Source organism: Acinonyx jubatus, chromosome C2, assembly GCF_027475565.1.
Source record: "Acinonyx jubatus isolate Ajub_Pintada_27869175 chromosome C2, VMU_Ajub_asm_v1.0, whole genome shotgun sequence".
Lineage (NCBI taxonomy): Eukaryota > Metazoa > Chordata > Mammalia > Carnivora > Felidae > Acinonyx > Acinonyx jubatus.
Window position 1 is genome coordinate 64,470,736 of NC_069384.1, and position 21,552 is coordinate 64,492,287.

Here is a 21,552-nt window from a genome sequence, read left to right on the forward strand (position 1 = left end):
GGTGGGACTTCCTGTCTCGTGTATCCAAGGTCTTCATAAGTCAGTGCCGGCCCTGGGGAGGAGGGTGTCAAGAATGTGGTGGCGAGCCTGGCAGCAAATTAGCTGGGCATGGTAGAAGGGTACTCACCTATTTATTACTGCAGTTATCCTTACTGTCCTCCCACGGCGTCTCCCAGAGGCCTTGGAGCCCTGAGAACCCAAGCGTGTGCCCGCAGGTTCCGTGAGGGCCATGGAGGTGCGGCCGCCAGCGCCACAGAGCTACTTCTGCCGGGCGCTGTGTCCTTTCCCTCGGGTTTTTGCTGCGGGAGCTGTGGCTGCCGATTCGGAGAACCAGAAGCTGTCTTCCTACGTCCCAGAGCCTGATTACCTGGAATCCGGATGGGACCGCCTCCGGGACCTGTTTGTCAAAGAGTAAAAGTGCCTAGGGTCTGTGGGGAGGGGACTGCGAAGAGCTGTCCTGCAACCTGGGTCATCCTGGGGTGAAGGACCCCTGAGTGATGTGGTTTGTTTTTGAATAAGATTTGGTGTTGTAATGTTTGTGTCCCAAGTTTGTGTCCTCACATTGCCATTTAGTAGTTCTGTTGATTGACAGGACAGTTTACAAATGGTAGGGGTGAAACTCATTATAAGTCAGAGCATTTTTAGAGAATATAGTCTTAGTGTAATCCCCCGATTTTACAAATTAGAAGAATTGGACCGAGCTAATTAGTGTCAGAATTGACCCTGGAATCCACATCAGCGAGAGTACGCTCCAGTATTTTTTTTCGCATTTCACTTTATTCCAAACTTTGGTATTTCATGACCATAGCTCCCCCTTCTCTCCAAAAAAATGGAGATTGGAGAAACGGCAGAGAGAGCTGTAAAATGTTTATTCTGTCAGATAATGAATATATAAAAAATAATAGCAAGTATTGTCTCATTTTTATAAAAGAAACGATATTAGCTAGATCAACAAATAAGGTTATTTCAGAATACAAAATTAACTTCAAACTGAATTCACTTTAATGGAAAACTCATTTCATTTATTCATTTATTTCATCATTTATCAATTATTGGTGGAAAAATGGCCCTTTCATGAAATACTTTACAATACTACACTGTTACCAGGTGGTTAAATTAACTTTGAAGCTTTATTATGTTGCTGAGATTGTTGGGACAAGGAGTTGGCAGAATCGTGTTTAATTGCTTTATTGAAATATCATCTTTATTTTAAAGATAATGAGGCAGCCTTTCTCATTGGTCCTTCCAATCAATCCTTCCAGTCAATATTTACTTGAGATACTTGTGAAAGATCCTATATAGTATATAACAGAAGGGTGTTATTTTGATCAGCTTTGGAAACCACGGAATGTTGGAGCTGAAAGAAACTTGAAGGTAATCTAGGTTAACTTCTATGTTCCCCTCCATCATAGATGAGGAAACTAAAGTTCATAGATTGTGATCTTGCTGCAGGTCACTTAACAGTGGGTGACAGAACCAGAACCACAACCCTGTTGTCACTTGTAGTTTAGGTCTTTTCCACCACTGTGCTATTTCTTCACCATTTATTAGCTGTTTGGGCCAACCATAGGACTTCTTAGAGCCAAATAAATAAAATGGAGATAAATATCACCTATGGCATGGAATTTTTCAGAGAATGAAAAGGAGGCAAAGCATATTCATCTGGCTTGTTAAATTTTAAGCTTTTACATTTTCTCTTTTCTGAGTTCTGTCATAGGCCAATTTTTAGGTAAATGTTTTTGATCTTATTCACTATACAAGATAAGTACAGGGTTCAAATTATAGCAGTTTTTTCTTATTGGCCTAAGTAAGTATAAGAATTACAGTTTTCTGAGAAATTTTATTTAGATTTCTCTTGTAGATGCAGGAGCTGTAAAGACTCACTGATTCTGATTTCAGAGATGTGGTTATTGATAATTAGAATTAGATAAACACCTTATAGTCTCCGAAGAAAGTGATTTAGTAATGTAAATAACATTTAGTATTTAGAGGGCCATTTATAGTAACATAATACTTAAAAACTTAGCTATTCATTAGAGCTTCTAGAAACATCTTCAAAGCTTTATTATCAATTCTAATTTCTTCTTTTGAGAATAACAAATTGAATTAAACAGTGGTTTTTCCTTATGTTAGGTTGGTCTGTGGTGTCCATTGCACAGTGAGATTTCTCATTTGTTGCTTTTTATCATACAGGCCCAATCTGAGCATGGCATAAAAGTGAATTCAGAAAGACAGGTTTTGATTTTTTTTTTTTAATCTAGGATTTTGTTCTTGAATACATTGTCCTAAAATCCATAAGTTTGTGTCATTTCCAAAAGTTAGCTTAAAATTCAAAAAGGGAAATCTTGATCCTTGCATCCAGCTTTTACAGATTCTTCCTGATTCCAGAGATGTAGTGGACTTGTAATAGTCATCAAATAAAACCACCTTCGAAAAAAACATTATTGGAGTATAATGTGCATCTATTTACACATAAGTATATTGATCAACAAATTTTCACAAGCTAAACATAGGTGTGTAACCAACACCGAGAAACTGTTAGCAGCATTTCAGAAGCTCCCCTTTGTGCCCCTTCTAGTCACTATCTTCCTAAGGGTAATCAACCAATAGCTTGATTTCTAACAGCATAGGTTAATTTTGGCTGAAATTTGAGCTACTTGTGATATAACTGTGGTATTTAATTCATCAGGAGATTTTATTAATCTGGAGATTCTGCCCATGATGAAAAATGTGGTAGTGTTAGTATTGGGGTCATTTTGAATGTACTGTCTTTTGGAGAGCAGTATCCATAAACTAATCCCAAACAACATTGTCTTTTTGATGTCTTAGTGAACAGCAGAGAACTTCAAAGGAACTTGAGAATATTTATAAGGCGGCTATTTCAGCAGGCATCATTGGCTGGGCATATGGAGGAATACCAGCTTTTATCCATGCTAAACAGCACTATGTTGAGCAGAGCCAAGCAGAAGTTTATCATAGCCGGTTTGATGCTGTGGTAAGTACTGATACTCTAAAAGTATTTGAGGGCATATTAGTTTAGTAATTCACTTTACACTTAGCTATTCAGTTAGGTGGTAGGGTTGGAAGGGTTAAGATGTCAGAGTAAAGAAACAAAACCTGCACTTAAGAACAGTAGACGTATTAATGCTAAAGAGCATACGCATGGTTTGTCAGACTACTTTTCTTATCTTCAGAGGGATTACTACCATTGCTCTACTTTCTGAAATATATTTCTATCACTTCTCAGTCTTTTGGCTAAGATCAAGTATAGTATCTGAAATATATTTCTAATCCCTAGCTAAATCATCAAGGCTTAGCTGTAGCATATTAACCCCATTCACAGGGTCTCCTTGGAGGACACTAAAACCATAATTAGCATTTATAACTCTACAGTTTATAGAGTGCTAACTCTTTTGTTAGATCTGTACAGCAACTCTGTTTTATAAGTGAGGAAGTTACAGCTCAGAGAGTTAGTTGTTTGGGTTTTGTTTTGTTTTTTTAAATTCTGTCAGCCTTAAAAGTTGTAAAAGTAGTACAAAGAATTCCTATATACCTATCACCCAAATTCTCCAAATGTTAACTTTTTATCACATTTACTATAGCATTCTCTCTCTGTATAATGCATATTATTATTTTTTGTGACTGCTAAAGAGTAAGTTATAGTCATGATAAATACTTCAGCATGTATTTCCCTGAAAACAAGGACATTCTTTTATATAACCACTATATAATTATCCAGATCAGGAAATTATCACTGATATAGTACTGTTGTCTTATTTTCAGACTTTATGTAAATTTTGCTAGTCGTCTCTCCAATATTATTTATTTATTTAAGTTTATTCATTTATTTTGACAGAGAGTGTTCAGAGGGAGCTGAAGTGGGGGAGGAGCAGAGAGAGAGGGAGAAAGAGAGAATCCCAGTCAGGTTCTGTGCCAGGCTCCACGCTGTCAGTGCAGAGCCCAGTGTAGGGCTCAGTCTCATGAAGCATGAGATCATGACCAGAGCCAAAACCAAGAGTCAGACACTCAACCGACTAAGCCACCCAGGCACCCCTATTTTAAAAGTAAATAAAAATAATATTTTTTCCAGGTCCAGCATCTAATACTGGATCAGATGTTGAATTTGCCTTTCATGCCTCTTTAGTCTCTCTTTTTTTTTTTAATTTTTTTTTCAATGTTTATTTTTAAGGGACAGAGTAGGAGTATGGAAGGGGCAGAGAAAGAGGGAGACACAGAATTCAAAGCAGGCTCCAGGCTCTGAGCTGTCAGAACAGAGCCCGATGCAGGGCTCGAACCCACGAACTGTGAGATCATGACCTGAGCCGAAGTCGAACGCCCAACCTACTGAGCCATCCAGGGGCCCCTCTTTAGTCTCTTTTAATATAGAACAGTTTCTCTTTCTTTAACTTTCTTGATTGTGACATTTTTGAAGATTGGGGCTATTTATGTATTATTTTATTTTATTTTATTTTTATTTTTTATTTTTTTAAATTTACATCCAAATTAGTTAGCATATGGTGCAATAATGATTTCAGGAGTAGATTCCTTAGTGCCCCTTACCCATTTAGCCCATCCGCCCTCCCACAACCCCTCCAGTAACCCTCAGTTTGTTCTCCATATTTATAAGTCTCTTCTGTTTTGTCCCCCTCCCTGTTTTTATATTATTTTTGTTTCCCTTCTCTTATGTTCATCTGTTTTGTCTCTTAAAGTCCTTATATGAATGAAGTCATATGATATTTGTCTTTCTCTGACTAATTTCGATTAACATAATACCCTCCAGTTCTATCCACGTAGTTGCAAATGGCAAGATTTCATTCTTTTTGATTCCCAAGTAATACTCCATTGTATGTATGTATATGTATATATGTATATGTATATATATATACATATATATGCACATATATATGCACATCACATCTTCTTTATATATTCATCCATCTGTGGACATATAGTCTCTTTCCATACTTTGGCTATTATTGATAGTGCTGCTAGAAACATGGGGGTGCATGTGTCTCTTCGAAACAGCACACCTGTATCCCTTGGATAAATGCCTAGTAGTGCAATTGCTGGGTCGTAGGGTAGTTCTATTTTTAGTTTTTTGAGGAACCTCCATACTATTTTCCAGAGTGGCTGCACCAGCTTGCATTCCCATGTGGGCTATTTATTTTGTAGAATGTTCTTCAATTTGGATTTGTTTAATGTTTTCTCATGATTAGATTCCAGCTATGTGTTTTAGCAGGAATACCCTAGATTGGGGTATTAGTACTCCTTACTTCTTACTTAGATGTACTTAATGTACTTCTTACTTAGTACATTATATCAGGAATACATGATATCTATTGTCCCTTTACTGATGTTTACTTTGGCACTTGGTTAAGATGGTCTCTGCCAGGCTTATCCACTGTAAAATTACTATTTTTCTCCCTTTGTAATTTTTTTATTTTTTATTAAAAATTTTTTTTTGAAAGAGCACACGTGCAAGCAGGGGAAGGACAGAGGGAAAGGGAGAGAGAATCTCAAGCAGGCTCCACACTCAGTGCAAGCCCAGGCGGGACTTGATCTCAGGACTGAGATTATGACCTGAGCTGAAATCAAGATAATTAGTAAATGTAATTAGTGAATATCTTATGGATACTTATGAGATACTTTGAGACTATGTAAATATCCTATTTTTCATCAAATTTCCATGCTTTAGTTTTAGTATTCAATGATGACTCTTACCTGAAAGAGTTAATACTGTGGTGGTTGCGAAATGGTTATTTTCTAATCCCATCTTTCCTACATTTATTGCTTCATATTCAGCTTTAATGAAGAGCTTTCCCTTCTCCTGTATTTGTCTTTTTATAATTTATTTCTATCAATGTGGACTCGTGGATTCTTGTTTTACTCTGTAGTTTATAATCCATTCTTATCATTATTTATCTTGATGCTGAAATTGGCCTAGATTTGGACAGTTGGAGCCCTTTAAACTAGCTCCTTTGTTCTTTTTATATGTCCCCATCGTTCTTTGAGCATATCTTTATTTTTTGGCATAGCAAGATGTTCCTGGCTCATCTTTTACTTTTCCAGTACCAGCCCCAGAGTTAGTCATCACCAAGGAGTTCTAGTTTCTTTTAGTGGAAAAATTATATATAAAACTAAGATTTGAGGGGCACCTGGGTGGCTGAGTCGGTTAAGCATCCGACTTCAGCTCAGGTCATGACCTCACAGTTCATGAGTTCAAGCCCTGCGTCGGGCTCTGTGCTGGCAGCTCAGAGCCTGGAGCCTACTTCGGGTTCTGTGTGTATCTCTCTCCCTGTCTCTCCTCCACTTGCACTCTGTCTCTCAAAAATGAAATAAAAACATTAAAAAAACAAAGATTTGATGCTACATATGCTCACTTACAGGGATATCATGGCTTCTATAAGCCCTAGGAAATGTGTGTGTGCTCATATATACTTATGTACACATATTCATACACACATCTGTATCTATTTATTTATCTGCCTATTTGTTAAAAGCCACGAGTCCATACTGATACTCTTCAGAGAGGTTTTGACTTGCCCAGTATCTTGTAGTAGTTAAGGATCCACTTAGGGATTCTCTCAAAATCTAGACTATATCCTCAGGATATTGTACCAGACTTGCTCCATGGTGATGTGGAGACAGACAACCTGTCTTCCAATTCTGACTTACTCCTTCTTGGCTGAGTGATCTTGGTTAGAAACTTCCTCTCTGTGCTTTAGTTAAATCTGAAACACCTGCCTAAAAGAAAAGTTGTAAAGATTAAATGAGGTAATATGTTAACACAACTTTTACATAGAACGTGGGCAGTAAATATCAGTTCTCTTTTCTTTGCTCTTTTCTCTATATCTGTATTACTATCATCCTTACCCTTTTATTTACCATTTCTTTGGTTCTTTTTTATTTTATGGTTTCTTTTTTCCAAGATTTCTTGGATATAAAAAGCATGTCTAATACTGACTTTATATTTGCCATGGCATTTGCCACATAGATTCTCTGTTTATGCCTCATTGATAGATTGCTTGGTTGACACTGGCAATTCTTAGTTCCTTTTCTATCTCCCGATAGAATAGGATGCACATGGGACTTTTGCTTAAGTTTCAGTAAACGGTATTTCTAGAGATCTTAATAATGTTTCTGTTTAGGTGTCCCTGCCTAATCCATAGCCATCCTTCTACCACAGTTTTAGAATAAAGAAGGTATTAAGGGGTCTTGGAACCTCACAGCCTTTTCATTAACTTTAGCAATCTGCACATCGTGCTGCCACACGAGGCTTCATCCGGTATGGCTGGCGCTGGAGTTGGAGAACTACAGTGTTTGTGACTATATTCAAGTAAGTTCTCTCTGAGTTGTGACAAAAGGTCTTAGTATTATTTTGGGAGCACATCTTTTGAGCAAGTGAGATTTTTAAAAACTAAACACCCACATGAAAGTGATTCATAATACCTTTTTCCCCCAAGAACTTTTATCTATGTAAAAGATTGGTCCAGATATAGGTTTGCATCCATGGATGGAGGTCTTCCACCTATTATCAAAGTAGAGACAAGGTTTCTAAGTAAGAGAAATTCTTTGGTTCATTCTTCAACAGAAGGTCCACCTAGAAAACCTAGGGAATATTGGTAGTCGGGAACACATTGACGGGACCTAGACTAAGACCAGGAATTGACTTAGTAGGCGTTTCTAATACCTATCACTTTAGTGAAAATTGTGGTCGAGAAAGTAAGGGGGATATGCTTTAAATTTTATGTTTTCTTTCTTCCCCCTTCTTCCCAGCACAGTGAATACTGGGCTAAATGTGTACCGAAATAAAAATGCCCTAAGCCATTTTGTCATTGCGGGAGGTAAGACATTTTTGTTCTTGTTTATGTTTTTCAGTCTTCTCAAATATGGTTTGGGAAATATTTAAGGACTTATAAATCAGAACTACTGAATTCTTTGGTTGACTTCTCATCACATCTCATTCAACATTCATGCAAAATGTATGGAGAGCATTATGCTTGGCCCTTGGTATACTTGGTGAACAAAACAGAAAAGGTCTTTGCTTTCATGGAGTTTTATAGTCTAATGTGGTTGGGGGAGAAAAAGGCTGCTGTGATAGAAAATAGCAAACAGGTGAAGCAATGGGATGATCAGGGTGAGTAGAGAAGGCCTTTATCGGGAGGTGACATTTAAGCTGATACCTGAAAAGTGTGAAGAAGAGTAGCTTATGCAGAAGGAACATTGAGGGTGAAGTCTCCAAGGCAAGAAAGTTCCTCAAAAGCAGGATAATAAGGCTGGAACATAGTCAGTAAGGGGAAGAGTGGCTTGAGATAAGTTTGGTGAAATTACGTAGAAAGGGACCAGATTTTTCATACTAAGTTTGGATTTTATTTTAAAGCTTTATGCCTCTGGTAAATGTGACCTCTTTAAAATGAACATTAAAAAATAAGTATTGAAGTATTATTTCCAGAAATGTAAATGTGAAGTGCCACATATACTCAAACACTCACTGCCTCATGTAATTCTCTCACATGCAAAAAGGTACATATAATTCATAAAACATTTAAAAATTCTTTTAATTTGGAAATAATTTCAAGCTTACAAAAAGTTTTAAAAATAAAAGTAATACAAGGAACACCATATAACCTTTATATACAGGGATTCAGTTGTTTACATTTTAGCCCATTTGCTTCTTGACTTGTTCTCTCTTCTGAGTGCATGCTCTCTTTCTCTGTGTATATGTATATATACACACAGGCAAACACATGTACACATAATTTGAACTTAACAATTTAATGGAAACATTTTAAAATATAAAACTAGAAATAGGCATTAATAGCACTGGAGCAGCTGGAACTTGCCCTTTTTTAACTTGCCACCATTTTTCCATGAGTATTCTGTAGGCTCAAATGCCTATATCCAAACCAAACTCTGTTTTCCTCCCCCAACTTCCATACTTGCTCCTGTTGTTAGGTTCTTTATAATTTACCATGTTAAACAAATAAACAAAAAACCTGGAAACCAGATAATGATATGGTTCTGCCTTTTATCCCCCTCTTTGCAAAGTTCTAGTCCTTTAATTAGATTCCTTTAATATGTAGGGACTCTCACCTCCTCTTTCTTCCCACTGCTGCAATCTGGTCTTCCCTGTTTCTAGTCTTGGTTTCCTCCACTTCCACTGTTACCTTAGTTACTTTTTGGAAATATGAATGTGAGTATAACACTTTTCTGCTTGAGCTTCTTTCATAGTTTCCCATCATTCTAATGTTGATTCTTGATCTGGTCCTCACGTACCACTCTTGCTCCACCCTATGACTCTACTCTTGATTTCCCAAACCCATCCTAATCTTGCTTTACATGTATTGGTCCCTTTTCTTGAGCATGCCTTCCCACTCCTGCAAATAATTTTATTCAGCTTTTATTGAACCTGTCTTTCAAGGTTCAGCTTATCTGTCAGCTTTAGTTTCCTAGTCCCTATTTTCTTATTTTTGGGTCTTCAGGTGTCTTTCCCCTATATTCCCATAATTAACTATAAATATTTTAAGCAAAGCACTTACAACTCTATGTTGTACCTGTTAACTTGTTTTGCTTCTCCACTAGATGACTTACTTGATATCAGAGAAAGTCTTCGCCTTTTATATCACAACTATTTGACACATAGTAGAGTAGAATAAATGTTCCTTGAATGTAAATTGAGTGTAAAAATTAGTAAAAAAATAAACATGATACAAGATAAGTTTTTATCTCAAACCAGCAACCACCATTGAATTTAATGGTATAACACTGAAGTAATTTCCCCTGAAGTCAAAATCACGTCAAGAATGTCTCCCCTCGTTATTATATGGCATTCATCTGGACATTTATAAATGTATATTTGACATCTGGAATGACTGGGTGAGGAGCTTGGCAAATCCTTTCACAAAAAGCAACAATAGAATTGGACATAATTATCAAAAACAACCATTTAAAGATGCTGGAAATTGACCACAGGCACACAACAAATCAGTAAGCATTTATCCAAGAATTCCTACTGAGTTTCAGTAAGAAAATTGGGAGTCTGTGGTGTTTCAGCCTAGGGCTCCTCCTGCCCCCCTAGCCCACAGCTCTGTGATGCAGAAGTTTCATAAGGACAGGCTGGAGGACTGGCTTTATTTGGAGCAGAAAACAGAAAATTCCAAGCCAAGGGGTGTTGCTGAAAACAATTGCAACAGGGAAGGATAATATCACACAGCTAATCTGAGGTTTTGATACTGTTTGGGGTAAGGAATAGACTGGCAGATGAGGCAGAATCTTAACAGGAATATCTAGGGAACAAGACAGCCACAGGGGGTTTTAATAAGATTCTATGTATCCCTAGAATTCTGGAAAGTTGCACACATGTGTAAGTATGTATTCATGCACACTATGGAGAGACTGGCAAGGCCCCTACTTATCTTTGGTTAGTTGTGAGGGTTAATTGTGAACACCAAAAGAAAAAGCCAGAAGAGATTTTAAACTGTCTAAACTTTGAATGCATTCTTCAACCACAGATACGTTGGTAAAGGATAGGAGCGTTACTAGCTTGGGATGCTTAAGCATAATTTCTGACAAATCATTGGCTGACTACTTAAGCCAGTGTGATGCCTAGGAAACCACGCATACAAATAAAAACTGAGCAACGACATTAGTGGCTGTACTCTGCAGAAAAAAGACTCCACAGAACTAGTCCGGGCAAGTCACTACATAGACAAAGAATTACAGTCATCCCCCCTGTGTGGGGGGTGTTAACTCCAGAGTTGCTATAATTTATTACCTAAAATGTCCAGAATGTCCAGTTTTCAACAACAAAAAAATCATATGACATGTAAAACCAGGGGATTAAAAAAGCACTCACTGGGAATGTCTCTGACTGGACCCATCCATTGAACATAGAAGACAAGGCTTCAAACCATTTTAAAGAAATATAAAAGTATGATGATAGTGACTTACCAAATAGAGAATATCAATAAAGACAGAAATTATAAAAAAAAAAATCAAATGAAAAGTTGAAAGTTGATACAACAATAGAAATTAAAATTTCACTGGAGAGGAGGAGCTCAACACCAGTCTTGAGATAGCAAAAGAGAATTCGTGAATTTGAAGAGGGATCAATATAGATGATTTTTCGTGAAGAACAGAATTTTTAAAATGAAGAGAAATGAACTGAGCCTGAGCAACCTATAGGACACCATCAAAAATACCAATAGATGTGTGAAGGGAATGTTAGGTAGAAAAGAGAGAAAGGGTTAGAAAAAAGTATTTTAAGAAATAATGGTCCTTAACTTCCCAAATTTGATGAAAAACATTAATCCACACATCCAAAAGGTTCAACAAACTCCAAGAAGAACAAACATGAGGAGATTCACACCTAAGCACATAATAGTTACACTGTTGAAAGAAAAATCTTAAAAGCAGCAAGAAAAAAATAACTCCCATGAGGAACACCGAAGAGGATTAACAGCTTGTTGCTCATCAGAATGATGGAAACCAGAAGGCAGTAGAATGCATTCAAAGGCCTGAAAAGCATAAGTTGTCAACCAGGAATTCTGTTTCTAACAAATCACTCTTCAAAATTGAAGGCAAAAATAAAGACATTGGCAGATAAACAAACAAAGAAAAATTGTTACTAGCAGATCTGCCTTAACAAAAATACTATAGGAAATTCTTCACGCTAAAAGGATGTAATAAACCAGATGGTAACTTGAATCTATGGGAAGTGTTAAAGAGCATTGATAAAGATAATTATATAAGTTATTATTAAAGTCTGTATAAATATTTTTTCTCATAACTAATCTAAAAGACAATTATGTAAAATAATAACAAAATTGCAGTGTTAGACATACAGCATATTTAAAGTTGTATATGGCATTAATAGCACAAATGAGAGGGAAGAAATGGAGGTATGTTGGAGCAAGGAGATGACACCAAATAGTAACTTGACAGGAAGAAATGAAAAGTACTAGAAATGGTTAATATGTAAGTTAATATAAAACACTCTATAAACCTATTGTTTTCCTTTCTTTTAACTGTTTTTCCCTAATTTAAAAATAGTATTTGAAGGACTCCTGGGTGGCTCAGTCGGTTGGGCGTCTGACTTCAGTCATGTCATGATCTCACAGTTTGTGAGTTCGAGCCCCATGTCAGGCTCTGTGCTGACAGCTCAGGGCCTGGAGCCTGCTTCAGATTCTGTGCCTCCCTCTCTCTCTGCCCCTCCCCCACTCATGCTCTGTTTCTCCTTCAAAAATAAATAAACATTAAAAAATTAAAAAAAACAAAACTAGTATTTGAGGGAGTGCCTGGGTGTTTCAGTCAGTTAAGTATCCGACTGTGGCTCAGGTCATGATCTCCCGGTTTGTGAGTTAGAGCTCCACATCAGGCTTTCTGCCGTCAGCAGGGAGCCCATTTCATATCCTCTGTCACTCCCTCTGTCCTTCCCTCACTTGCATGTGCTCACATTCTTGCATGCTCTTTCTTTCAAAAATAAACTTTTTTTTTTTAATTAAAAAAAATAACAGTATCCAACTAAGTGGCTAAGTTGGTTAAGCAGCTGACTCTTGATCTTGTCTCAGGTCATGATCTCACGGTTTGTGAGTTGAAGCCCCACATCTGGCTTTGTGCGGACAGTGCAGAGCCTGCCTGGGATTCTCTCTCTCCCTCTTTCTGCCTCTCCCTTGCTCGTGCACACACACTCTTTCTCATCAATCAATCAATAAACTTTTTAAAAAGTGCTAGAGACAAAGGACATTTTATAATTTTTTTTTTATGTTTATTTTTGAGAGAGAAAGTGAACAGTGGACGGGCAGAGAGAGAAGGGGACAGAAGGTCCAAAGTGGGCTCTGCACTGTCAATGGAGAGGCTGATGCAGGACTCGAACTCACAAACTGAGAGCATGACCTGAGCCAAAGTCGGATGCTTAACCAGCTGAGCCATCTAGGCACCCTCATTTTATAATATTTAAAGGACCAATCCATCAAGAAGGTATAACATTTATAAACATATAAACTAACAACAGAGCTCATAAATACATAAAAAGAAACACTGAATTGAGAGGAGAATAGACAATAACAGATTGTGAAATAGACAATAACATATCAGGAGTTCAAGCCCCACGTCGGGCTCAGTGCTGATGGCTCAGAGCCTGGAGCCTGCTTTGGATTCTTTGTCTTTCTCTCTGACTCTTCCCCCACTCATGCTCTCTCTCTCTCTCAAAAAATAAATAAGCATTAAAAAATTTTTTTAAAATGACAAGATAACAGACAACTTTAGGAAGACTGACCAAGAAAAAGAAAATAGACACAAATTACCAAAATCTACTCAAGAAGAAATAGAAAATTTTGATAGCCCTACAACAAGTTAATAAACTAAATTGTTACTTAAAAATCTTTTCACAAAGAAAGCCCAAGACCAGATGGCTTCAGTGGCTATTTGGGAAGTTTCTTTCACAAACTCTTCCATAAAATAGAGGAAGAAGGAACGCTTTCAAACTTATTCCTTTGGACTAGTATTATCCTTGATACCAAAGCCAAATGAAGAAGATGAAGATAGCAAAGAGAACTACAGATCACTATCACTCAAGAGTATATACACAGGGGCACCTGGGTGGCTCAGTCAGTGGAGCATGTGAGTCTTGATTTCAGGGTTGTGGGTTTGAGCCCCATGTTGGGTACAGAGATTATTTTATTTATTTATTTATTTATTTGGTTTTTTTTTTTTAATATTTTTTTATTATATATATAATATAATATAATATATATATATAGTCAAATTAGTTTCCATACAATACCCAGTGCTCATCCCAACAGGTGCCCTCCTCAGTGCCCATCACCCAGTTTCCCCTCTCCCCCATCCCCATCAACTCTCAGTTTGTTCTCAGTATTTAAGAGTCTCTTATGGTTTGCCTCCTTCCCTCTCTGTAACTTTTTTTTTCCCCTTCCCCTCCCCCCCGGTCTTCTATTAAGTTTCTCCGGATCCACATATGATTGAAAACATGATATTTGTCTTTCTCTCCCTGACTTATTCACTTAGCATAATACTCTCCAGTTCTATCCACATTGCTACAAATGGCCAGATTTCATTCTTTCTCATTGCCAAGTAGTATTCCATTGTATATATAAATCACATCTTCTTTATCCATTTGTCAGTTGATGGACATTTAGGCTCTTTCCATAATTTGGCTGTTGTTGAAAGTGCTGCTATAAACATTGGGGTACAAGTGCCCCTATGCATCAGCACTCCTCTATCCCTTGGGTAAATTCCTAGTAGTGCTATTGCTGGGTCATAGGGTAGATCTATTTTTAATTTTTTGAGGAACCTCCACACTGTTTTCCAGAGTGGCTGCACCAGTTTACATTCCCACCAACAGTGCAAGAGGGTTCCAGTTTCTCCACATCCTCTCCAGTATCTACAGTCTCCTGATTTGTTCATTTTATTTTAGCCACTCTGACCAGTGTGAGGTGGTACAGAGATTACTTTAAAAAGAAAAGTATGTACACAAAAATCCTTTACAAAATATTAGTAAACCAAATCCAGCAACAACCAAGGATAATATTCTATAACCAAGTAGAATTTATCCAAGGAATTTAAGGTTAGCTTAGAAAAGTATTTGACAAAAATCCAACATTCATGATAAAAACTCTCAACAAACTAGGAATAGAAGGGAGCTTCTTTAACCCAGTGAAGGTCATCTATCATCTATTAAAAAACCTACAGCAAACATCGTATTTAATGGTGAAAGACAAGATTTTCCCCTAAGACTGAGAACATGGGAAAGCTGTATACACTTGTAATTAAGGTGTATACTTGAGATGAATACAGTTGTATTCAGCATTATACTGGAGACTTTAACCAGTGCATTCAGGCAAGAAAAAGAAATAAACACTAAGGTCGAAAAAAAAAAGTAAACTATTTACAGAACACATGGTAATAAAGAGTTTGTGTAATAAAGAGTCTGACTGATGTTTGGCTGCTGATAGCTTATAAGCCTCACTACTCCCTCCCCCCTTTTCAACTGACTTTATTTTTTAGAATAGTTTTAAATTCACAGTAAAATTGGGCAGAAGATACAAAGATTTTGCATATACAATAAAACTTTGGTTTGGGAGCATAATTCATTCCGGAAACATGCTTGTAATCCAAAGCACTTGTATATCAAAACAAATTTCCTCATAAGAAATGATGGAAACTCAGGTGATTTGTTTCACAACTCACAAATATTCATATAAAAATGATTACAATACTGTAATATAATACAAATGAATAAGGAAAGTACAAAATATAAAGAAAAATAGATTAACCTGCACTTACCTTTGAAAATCTTTGTGGCTGGTTTGAGGGAGACGAGAGAGGAGGATTATTGTGTAGGACAACTTTAACTATTACTAACGGATGTTGATTACAGTACAGTATTAATAAACTCTTGTCATATACTGTATTTAATGTATTCAGCATAAGACAACAGAGGGAAGGGTCTATATCTGCAGGCAGCCTGACATAGAATGAAGCAAAGCATTCCTAAGCTTACTCTTGTATGGAAAAGCAAAGGACTGTCCACAGGTTCTTTGAAGTGACAAAAAATACACTAGTGCCAGTTGTGGGCACCTTCCAATGTTCTGAAAAATCACTGATTTCCCATGCTCTGAAAAGCCTGAAACTGAGCATACGAGCATGGGGGATGATCACCCACAATCTCCCAGAGAGGGAGAAAGAGAGAACTATTGGCTCAGTTGTGATCATGTGACATTCAGTGTCAGGTGCTACTTATATTGCAAGTCTTTGCTCGTTTATCAAGTTGAAATTTACTAGAAATAATTGCTTATCTTGTGAAACATTCTCAGAACAAGTAAATTGCAATCCAAAGTTTTACTGTATTCCTCCCCCCGCCCCAACATACACACTTAAACATAGCCTCCCCACTATTAACATTTTACCCCAGGGTGGGATACTAGTTACAGTTGAAGAACCTACACTGATGCATCATTATCCCCTAAAGTCCATAGTTTCCCTTAGGTTTCACTCTTAGTGTACATTCTGTGGGTTTGGACAAATGTATGATGACATGTATCCATCGTTGTGGTATCATAAAGAGCATTTTCATTTGCCCTAAAAGTCTGTTCCACCTGTGTGTCCTGCCCACCAACCCCTGATAAACGGTGATCTTTTTTTACTGTTTCAATAGTTTTGCCTTTTTCTAGAAAGTTATATATTATATAACATTTTCAGATTTACATCTTTCACTTAACAATATGCATTTAAGTTTCCTCCAGTCTCTTTTCATGAGTTGATAGCTCATTTCTTTTTAGTGCTAAATAATATTTCATTGTCTGAATATACCAGTTTATTTATCCATTGCCTACTGAAGGACATCTTGGTTGCTTCCGAGTATTGGCAGTTACGAACAAAGCTGCTATAAATGTGTGCAGGTTTTGGTGTGGACACAAGTTTTTAGCTCCTTTGGGTAAATACCAGGGAGCATGATTGCTGGATCATATGGTAAGAATATGTTCATTTTTGTAAGAAACTGCCAGACTGTCTTTAAAGTGACTGTACCATTTTGTGTTCCAACCAGCAATGAATGAGAGTTTCTTTTGCTCTACATCCTTGCCACCATTTAATGTTGTCAGTCTTCTAGATTTTGGCTATTCTGAGAGCTTTTTAAAAAATATTTATTTTTATTTTTTATTTATTTATTTATTTTTTTTTTGAGAGAGAGAGAGGGAGAGAATGAGTGAGGGAGGGGCAGAGGAAGAGGGGGAGAAGAATCTTAAGCAGGGTCCACACCCAGCGCCGAGTCCTATGCGGGGCTCCATCTCACTACTGTGAGATCATGACCTGAGCCGAAATCAAGAGTCAGCTGCTTAACTGAGCTACCCAGGCACCCCTACAAAAAAAGAAAGAAAAAAAATACACACACACACACACATATGTTTGAGTTTATTTATTTTGAGAGAGACAGAGTGAGCAGGGGAGGGGCAGAGAGAGAGGGTGAGAGAGAGAATCCCAAGCAAGCTCAACAGCATGGAGCCCTACAAGGGGCTCGAAATCATGAACCCTGAAATCATGAGCTGATCCAAAACCAAGAATCAGTTGCTTAGCCAACTGAACTACCCAGGCACCCCTCCCCCCCCCATATTTTATTTTTTAAAAAATGCTTTCTTTGGAAAAGAAGACTTGAAAAAAAGACCAAATTTATTACCATCTCTGGGTAATGTTAATTAAAGGTGATTTTTTTTCTTGTTAATTTTAAAATTTAGAAAATTAAAAAAAACAAATAGTACTTAAGACACATAAGTCTCAATTGTTTTTTTAAAAATGTTACTACATGAGATGCATTAGTTGTGTTGTGCATAGTGAGGGAGGAAAATGAATGACGTCCTGGATATACCAGACCAGTGGGAAGGAAAGGGAGCCTGTGTACTGACCACCTGGTGGCACTGTGGACCAAATGCCCACTTGCAGGCCTGCCTGAGGGGTGTGTAGCAGGACAGAAAGGGTGAGACTGGAGCAAGGTACAAACTGCAGGGGTTTTTGTTCTTTGGGGAAAGCTTTTCTTGAAGAAGGATGAAACTGAAGAGATGGGAGTGAAGAAATTACAGATTTTTAAGGGGAGGTGGGCAAAAATGAAGCAGAATGAGAAGAGGTTGGACCCGTAGAACGGATATACAAAAATTAGGTTTGTAAAAGGTATGTTTCTTCCTTTGAACCTGCAGTGTGGAAGAGAAACTAGCTGTGTTGGCATTTTATTTATTTATTTTTTATTTAACGTTTATTTATTTTTGAGACAGAGAGAGACAGAGCATGAATGGGGGAGGGTCAGAGAGAAGGAGACACAGAATCTGAAACAGGCTCCAGGCTCTGAGCTGTCAGCACAGAGCCTGATGAGGGGCTCAAACTCACGGACCACGAGATATGACCTGAGCTGAAGTCGGCCGTTCAACCGACTGAGCCACCCGGGCGCCCTTGGCATTTTAGATTCAGGAAATCTAGGTTGTGGTGATGTATTATTGATACTGGGTTCTGAAAACTTACTTAGCGGTTTATGTTCTTTTTATAGAAGAAAAATTTTTTAAATGGATTCTAGTACTTAAAGATAATTTAATATTGGGTTTTTTGTTTGTTTGTTTGTTTGTTTGTTTGTTTTAAAATAGCTGTCACAGGAAGCCTTTTTAGAATAAACTTAGGCCTGCGTGGTCTGGTGGCTGGTGGCATAATTGGAGCCTTGCTAGGGTAAGTGTTAATATGGTTTGATACTAAACACAACTTTCATTAATGCCTTACTGTTAAAAATCTCATGCATTTCTAAAGAATAAATTTAAATCTTACAGCCTATAAAAGGCCTTCAGTTTTGTATTGGCTGTCGCTTTGACTGTCAAATTCTAATCTTACCCCAGTTGTTGATTTTGCTTCCAATTATCACCGCTTAGATATCACTAACACCTGAACCTATTTGTAATTTGAACAATGGTATTTACAAGGAGCAGGAAAATAATAAGAAACAATTAACAAGCACATTCCGTTAAAAATTTTTTTTGTTTGATTTTGTTTGTTTAATAAATTAAAAAATTTTTCTTCTCCAGCTTGTTAATTTGAAAAAATTTGAACCTACAGAAAAGTTGAATGAATTAGTACATCAAACACCCATATACTCTTTTCACTTAAGTTCACCAGTTAACATTTTGTCATATTTGTTGTATGTCTCTGTATATGTGTGGAATGTGTGTAAATTTCTTTTTCTTTCTCCTTTTTTCTTTCTGGCTAAACTGGTAGAGACCTCATAATTCTTCACCTCTGAATACATTAGCTGGTATCTCCCAGGATGAAATGAAGAACATTCACCAATGATACCACAGTATAATCATCACAGTAAATAATTTAGCATTGATTCAATATAGCTATCTAAGATATGGTCCATATTCAAAAATTTTCAATTATTATAATAATGCCGTACACATATATATTTAATTCAGGATCCAATTGCATAATGCATTTACAGTTTTGATTCCTTTAAGCTAGAATAGATCCACTGCTCTTTTTCCCCCAGAAAATTTCCCAATTTCTTTTCATTATCCCTTCATGAGTAGATTTAGGTTAAATGTTTTCGTCAGGAATACAGTGTAGGTGAAGTTAGTCCTTCTCAGTGTATCACATCAAGATACATATTGTCTTCACCTATTGTAAGTGATGTTAATTACTTGGTGCAGTACTTTTCTATTGCTGTGTAACAAACTACCACAAACTTTTGTGGCTGGAAACCACCCGTTATTATATCACAATTCTGTAGGTCGGAAGGCTGAGGAGGCTGATGGGCTCTCTTTGTTCAGAGTTTTACAAGGCCAAAATCAAAGTATGGATGAGGCAGGCTCTTATTGGACTAGGGAAGAATCTGCTCCTACACCATTTAGGTTGTTTACAGAATCCTTGTGGCTGTAGGGCTGAAGTTATTGTTCCCTGCATGGTTGTCAGCCAGACACCAGTGTTCCTAGAGGCATACATATTCCTTGCCACAGTGCCCCCTCTGTGTTCAGACCAGCAACTGGTATGTTGAATCCTTCTCATACTTTGAATCTGACTTCTCTCTGCCACCAGAGAAAACTCTCTGCTTTTAAAGGGTTCATCCAGATAATTTCCTTTTTGATTGACTCAAATTCAACGGATTACTAACCTTAATTACATCTGTAAAATTTTGCTATGTAACAGAATCATGGGTATAATTTATAGTTGAGGAATTAGGGCAGGACAATTTGGGGGGCTATTGTAGAATTCTGCGTACATATTTAGTATTGACTTAAATTTCTCCACTGAAAGACTTCTGTTATTCTCATTGTGATTAGTAAATAATCTTGGGTAAGACTATGTGAATAGCATGTTCTCCAGCTATCTTTTTTCTAGTGGTTTTAATGATCTATTATAATTGTTGCCATAATCAGTTATTACTGATGGTTGTAAAATGATTTGTTAGTTCTGTCTTTTCTTCTGTTTTTATTAGCTGGCATTCACCTGAGTTCTCCCTTCGCCTCCACCTACCCTCTCCCTTTTTCTACCCCCTTTTTAGGAGGAAGTTACACTAGACTTATGGATTCCTTTTTTAAATTATTTTTAAAAATTCAGCATGTCATAATCTATCGCTGACATGATTTTTGTTATATTGTGTTTTGTTTGTTTTTTAGTAAATTCTACCCTCAACGTGGGGCTTGAACTCAGGACCCCAAGAGCAAGGGTCACATGCTCTACTGACTGACCCAGCCAGGCACCACTTGTTATATTGTTAATATACCATCTTGGCTTGAAGGGAAAAATTGTTGAAATTAGCAGCAAAAATAATTTCTTTTTCATTGTCATTAAAAACACATAACATAAAATTTATCAGCCTGACCATTTTTAAGTGTGTAGTTTAGTAGTGTTTTTATATTCACATTATTGTACAAAAGATCTCTAGAACTTTGTCATCTTGCAAAATTGAAAACTCTGTACCCATTAAACATTAATTCTCCCTTCCCCTTGTCCCCCAGCCTTTGGCAACCACATTTTTACTTTGTTTCTATGATTTTGACTACTTTATTATTTTTTAAGTTTGTTTATTTAAAGAGAGAGAGTGTGTAAGTGGGATAAGGGCAGAGAGAGAGAGAGAATCCCAAGCAGGCTCCACATGTCAGCATGGAGCTCGACACAGGGCTCAAACTCATGAACCATGAGATCATGACCTGAGCTGAAATCAAGAGTGGGATGCTCAACCAACTGTGCCACCCTGGCGCCCTGATTTTGACTACTTTAGATACTTCATATGAATGGAATCATATATTATTTGTCCTTTTGTAACTGGCTTAATTTTACTTAGCATAACATCCTCAAGGTTAATCTATGTTGTAGCATGTGACAGGATCTTTTTAAAGGCTGTAGATACCACATTTTCTTTATCCGTCTGTCAATGGAGTTTGCCACTTAGCTACAGTAATTTTTCAAATGAGCTTACTTATGTTGTAGCCAGAGGGAACTTATCTCAGAGTCAAAAACTCCTTTTCTTTGAGAACATAAGAACCAAACCCTTAACTTACCGTAATAATTGTTATCTAAATCAGTTTCTCAATGGGTAACTATTGACAGTGTGGGTGAGACTGTTGTGCCAGACTTTTGAACTTTAGGATGTTTTGGTGGTTCCATCCCCAGAAGCCAGTGGTATCCTTCCTCCAACCAAATATGCCCTCCACAGTTCCTGCCTTCTGGAGGTTTTGGTACCATTCCTGTTACAATTTCATTTCTGAGAAATCTTCAGTATAAAGCTACTTACTAGAACTTGTCACAAGTATATATTTTCCCAGTTTATCATTCATGATAAAACAGCCAATTTATAGGCCTGTTGTTTTTATACCAGTTAATTTTGGGAAGTTGCAGTGATTGTTTTTCTCTACTGTTTAGAAGACCAGGAAGGAAATTGCCTTAATAATTTTTTCTTCATTTGACAAGGACACTTTGTCAGAGTTCCTGTACCTGTCAGGGAATAAGTGGCTCAGTCGGTGTTGCTCCTGCCTTAGCAGACACTCACATGGTGTGTGGTCTAAT

At 37.2% G+C, this 21,552-nt stretch overlaps 1 protein-coding gene across 1 annotated transcript in view; it reads left to right on the forward strand.

Annotated features, from left to right (window-relative positions):
- TIMMDC1 (translocase of inner mitochondrial membrane domain containing 1) overlaps positions 1–21,552 on the forward strand; it is a 24,805-nt gene continuing 3,253 nt past the window's right edge. Inside the window, exons 1-5 of the mRNA XM_015064630.3 lie at positions 1–411; positions 2,830–2,995; positions 7,248–7,336; positions 7,777–7,844; positions 18,144–18,222. Of these exons, the coding sequence (XP_014920116.2) occupies positions 230–411; positions 2,830–2,995; positions 7,248–7,336; positions 7,777–7,844; positions 18,144–18,222 (584 nt within the window). The 5' untranslated portion in view covers positions 1–229. The remainder of the gene's footprint in view (positions 412–2,829; positions 2,996–7,247; positions 7,337–7,776; positions 7,845–18,143; positions 18,223–21,552) is intronic.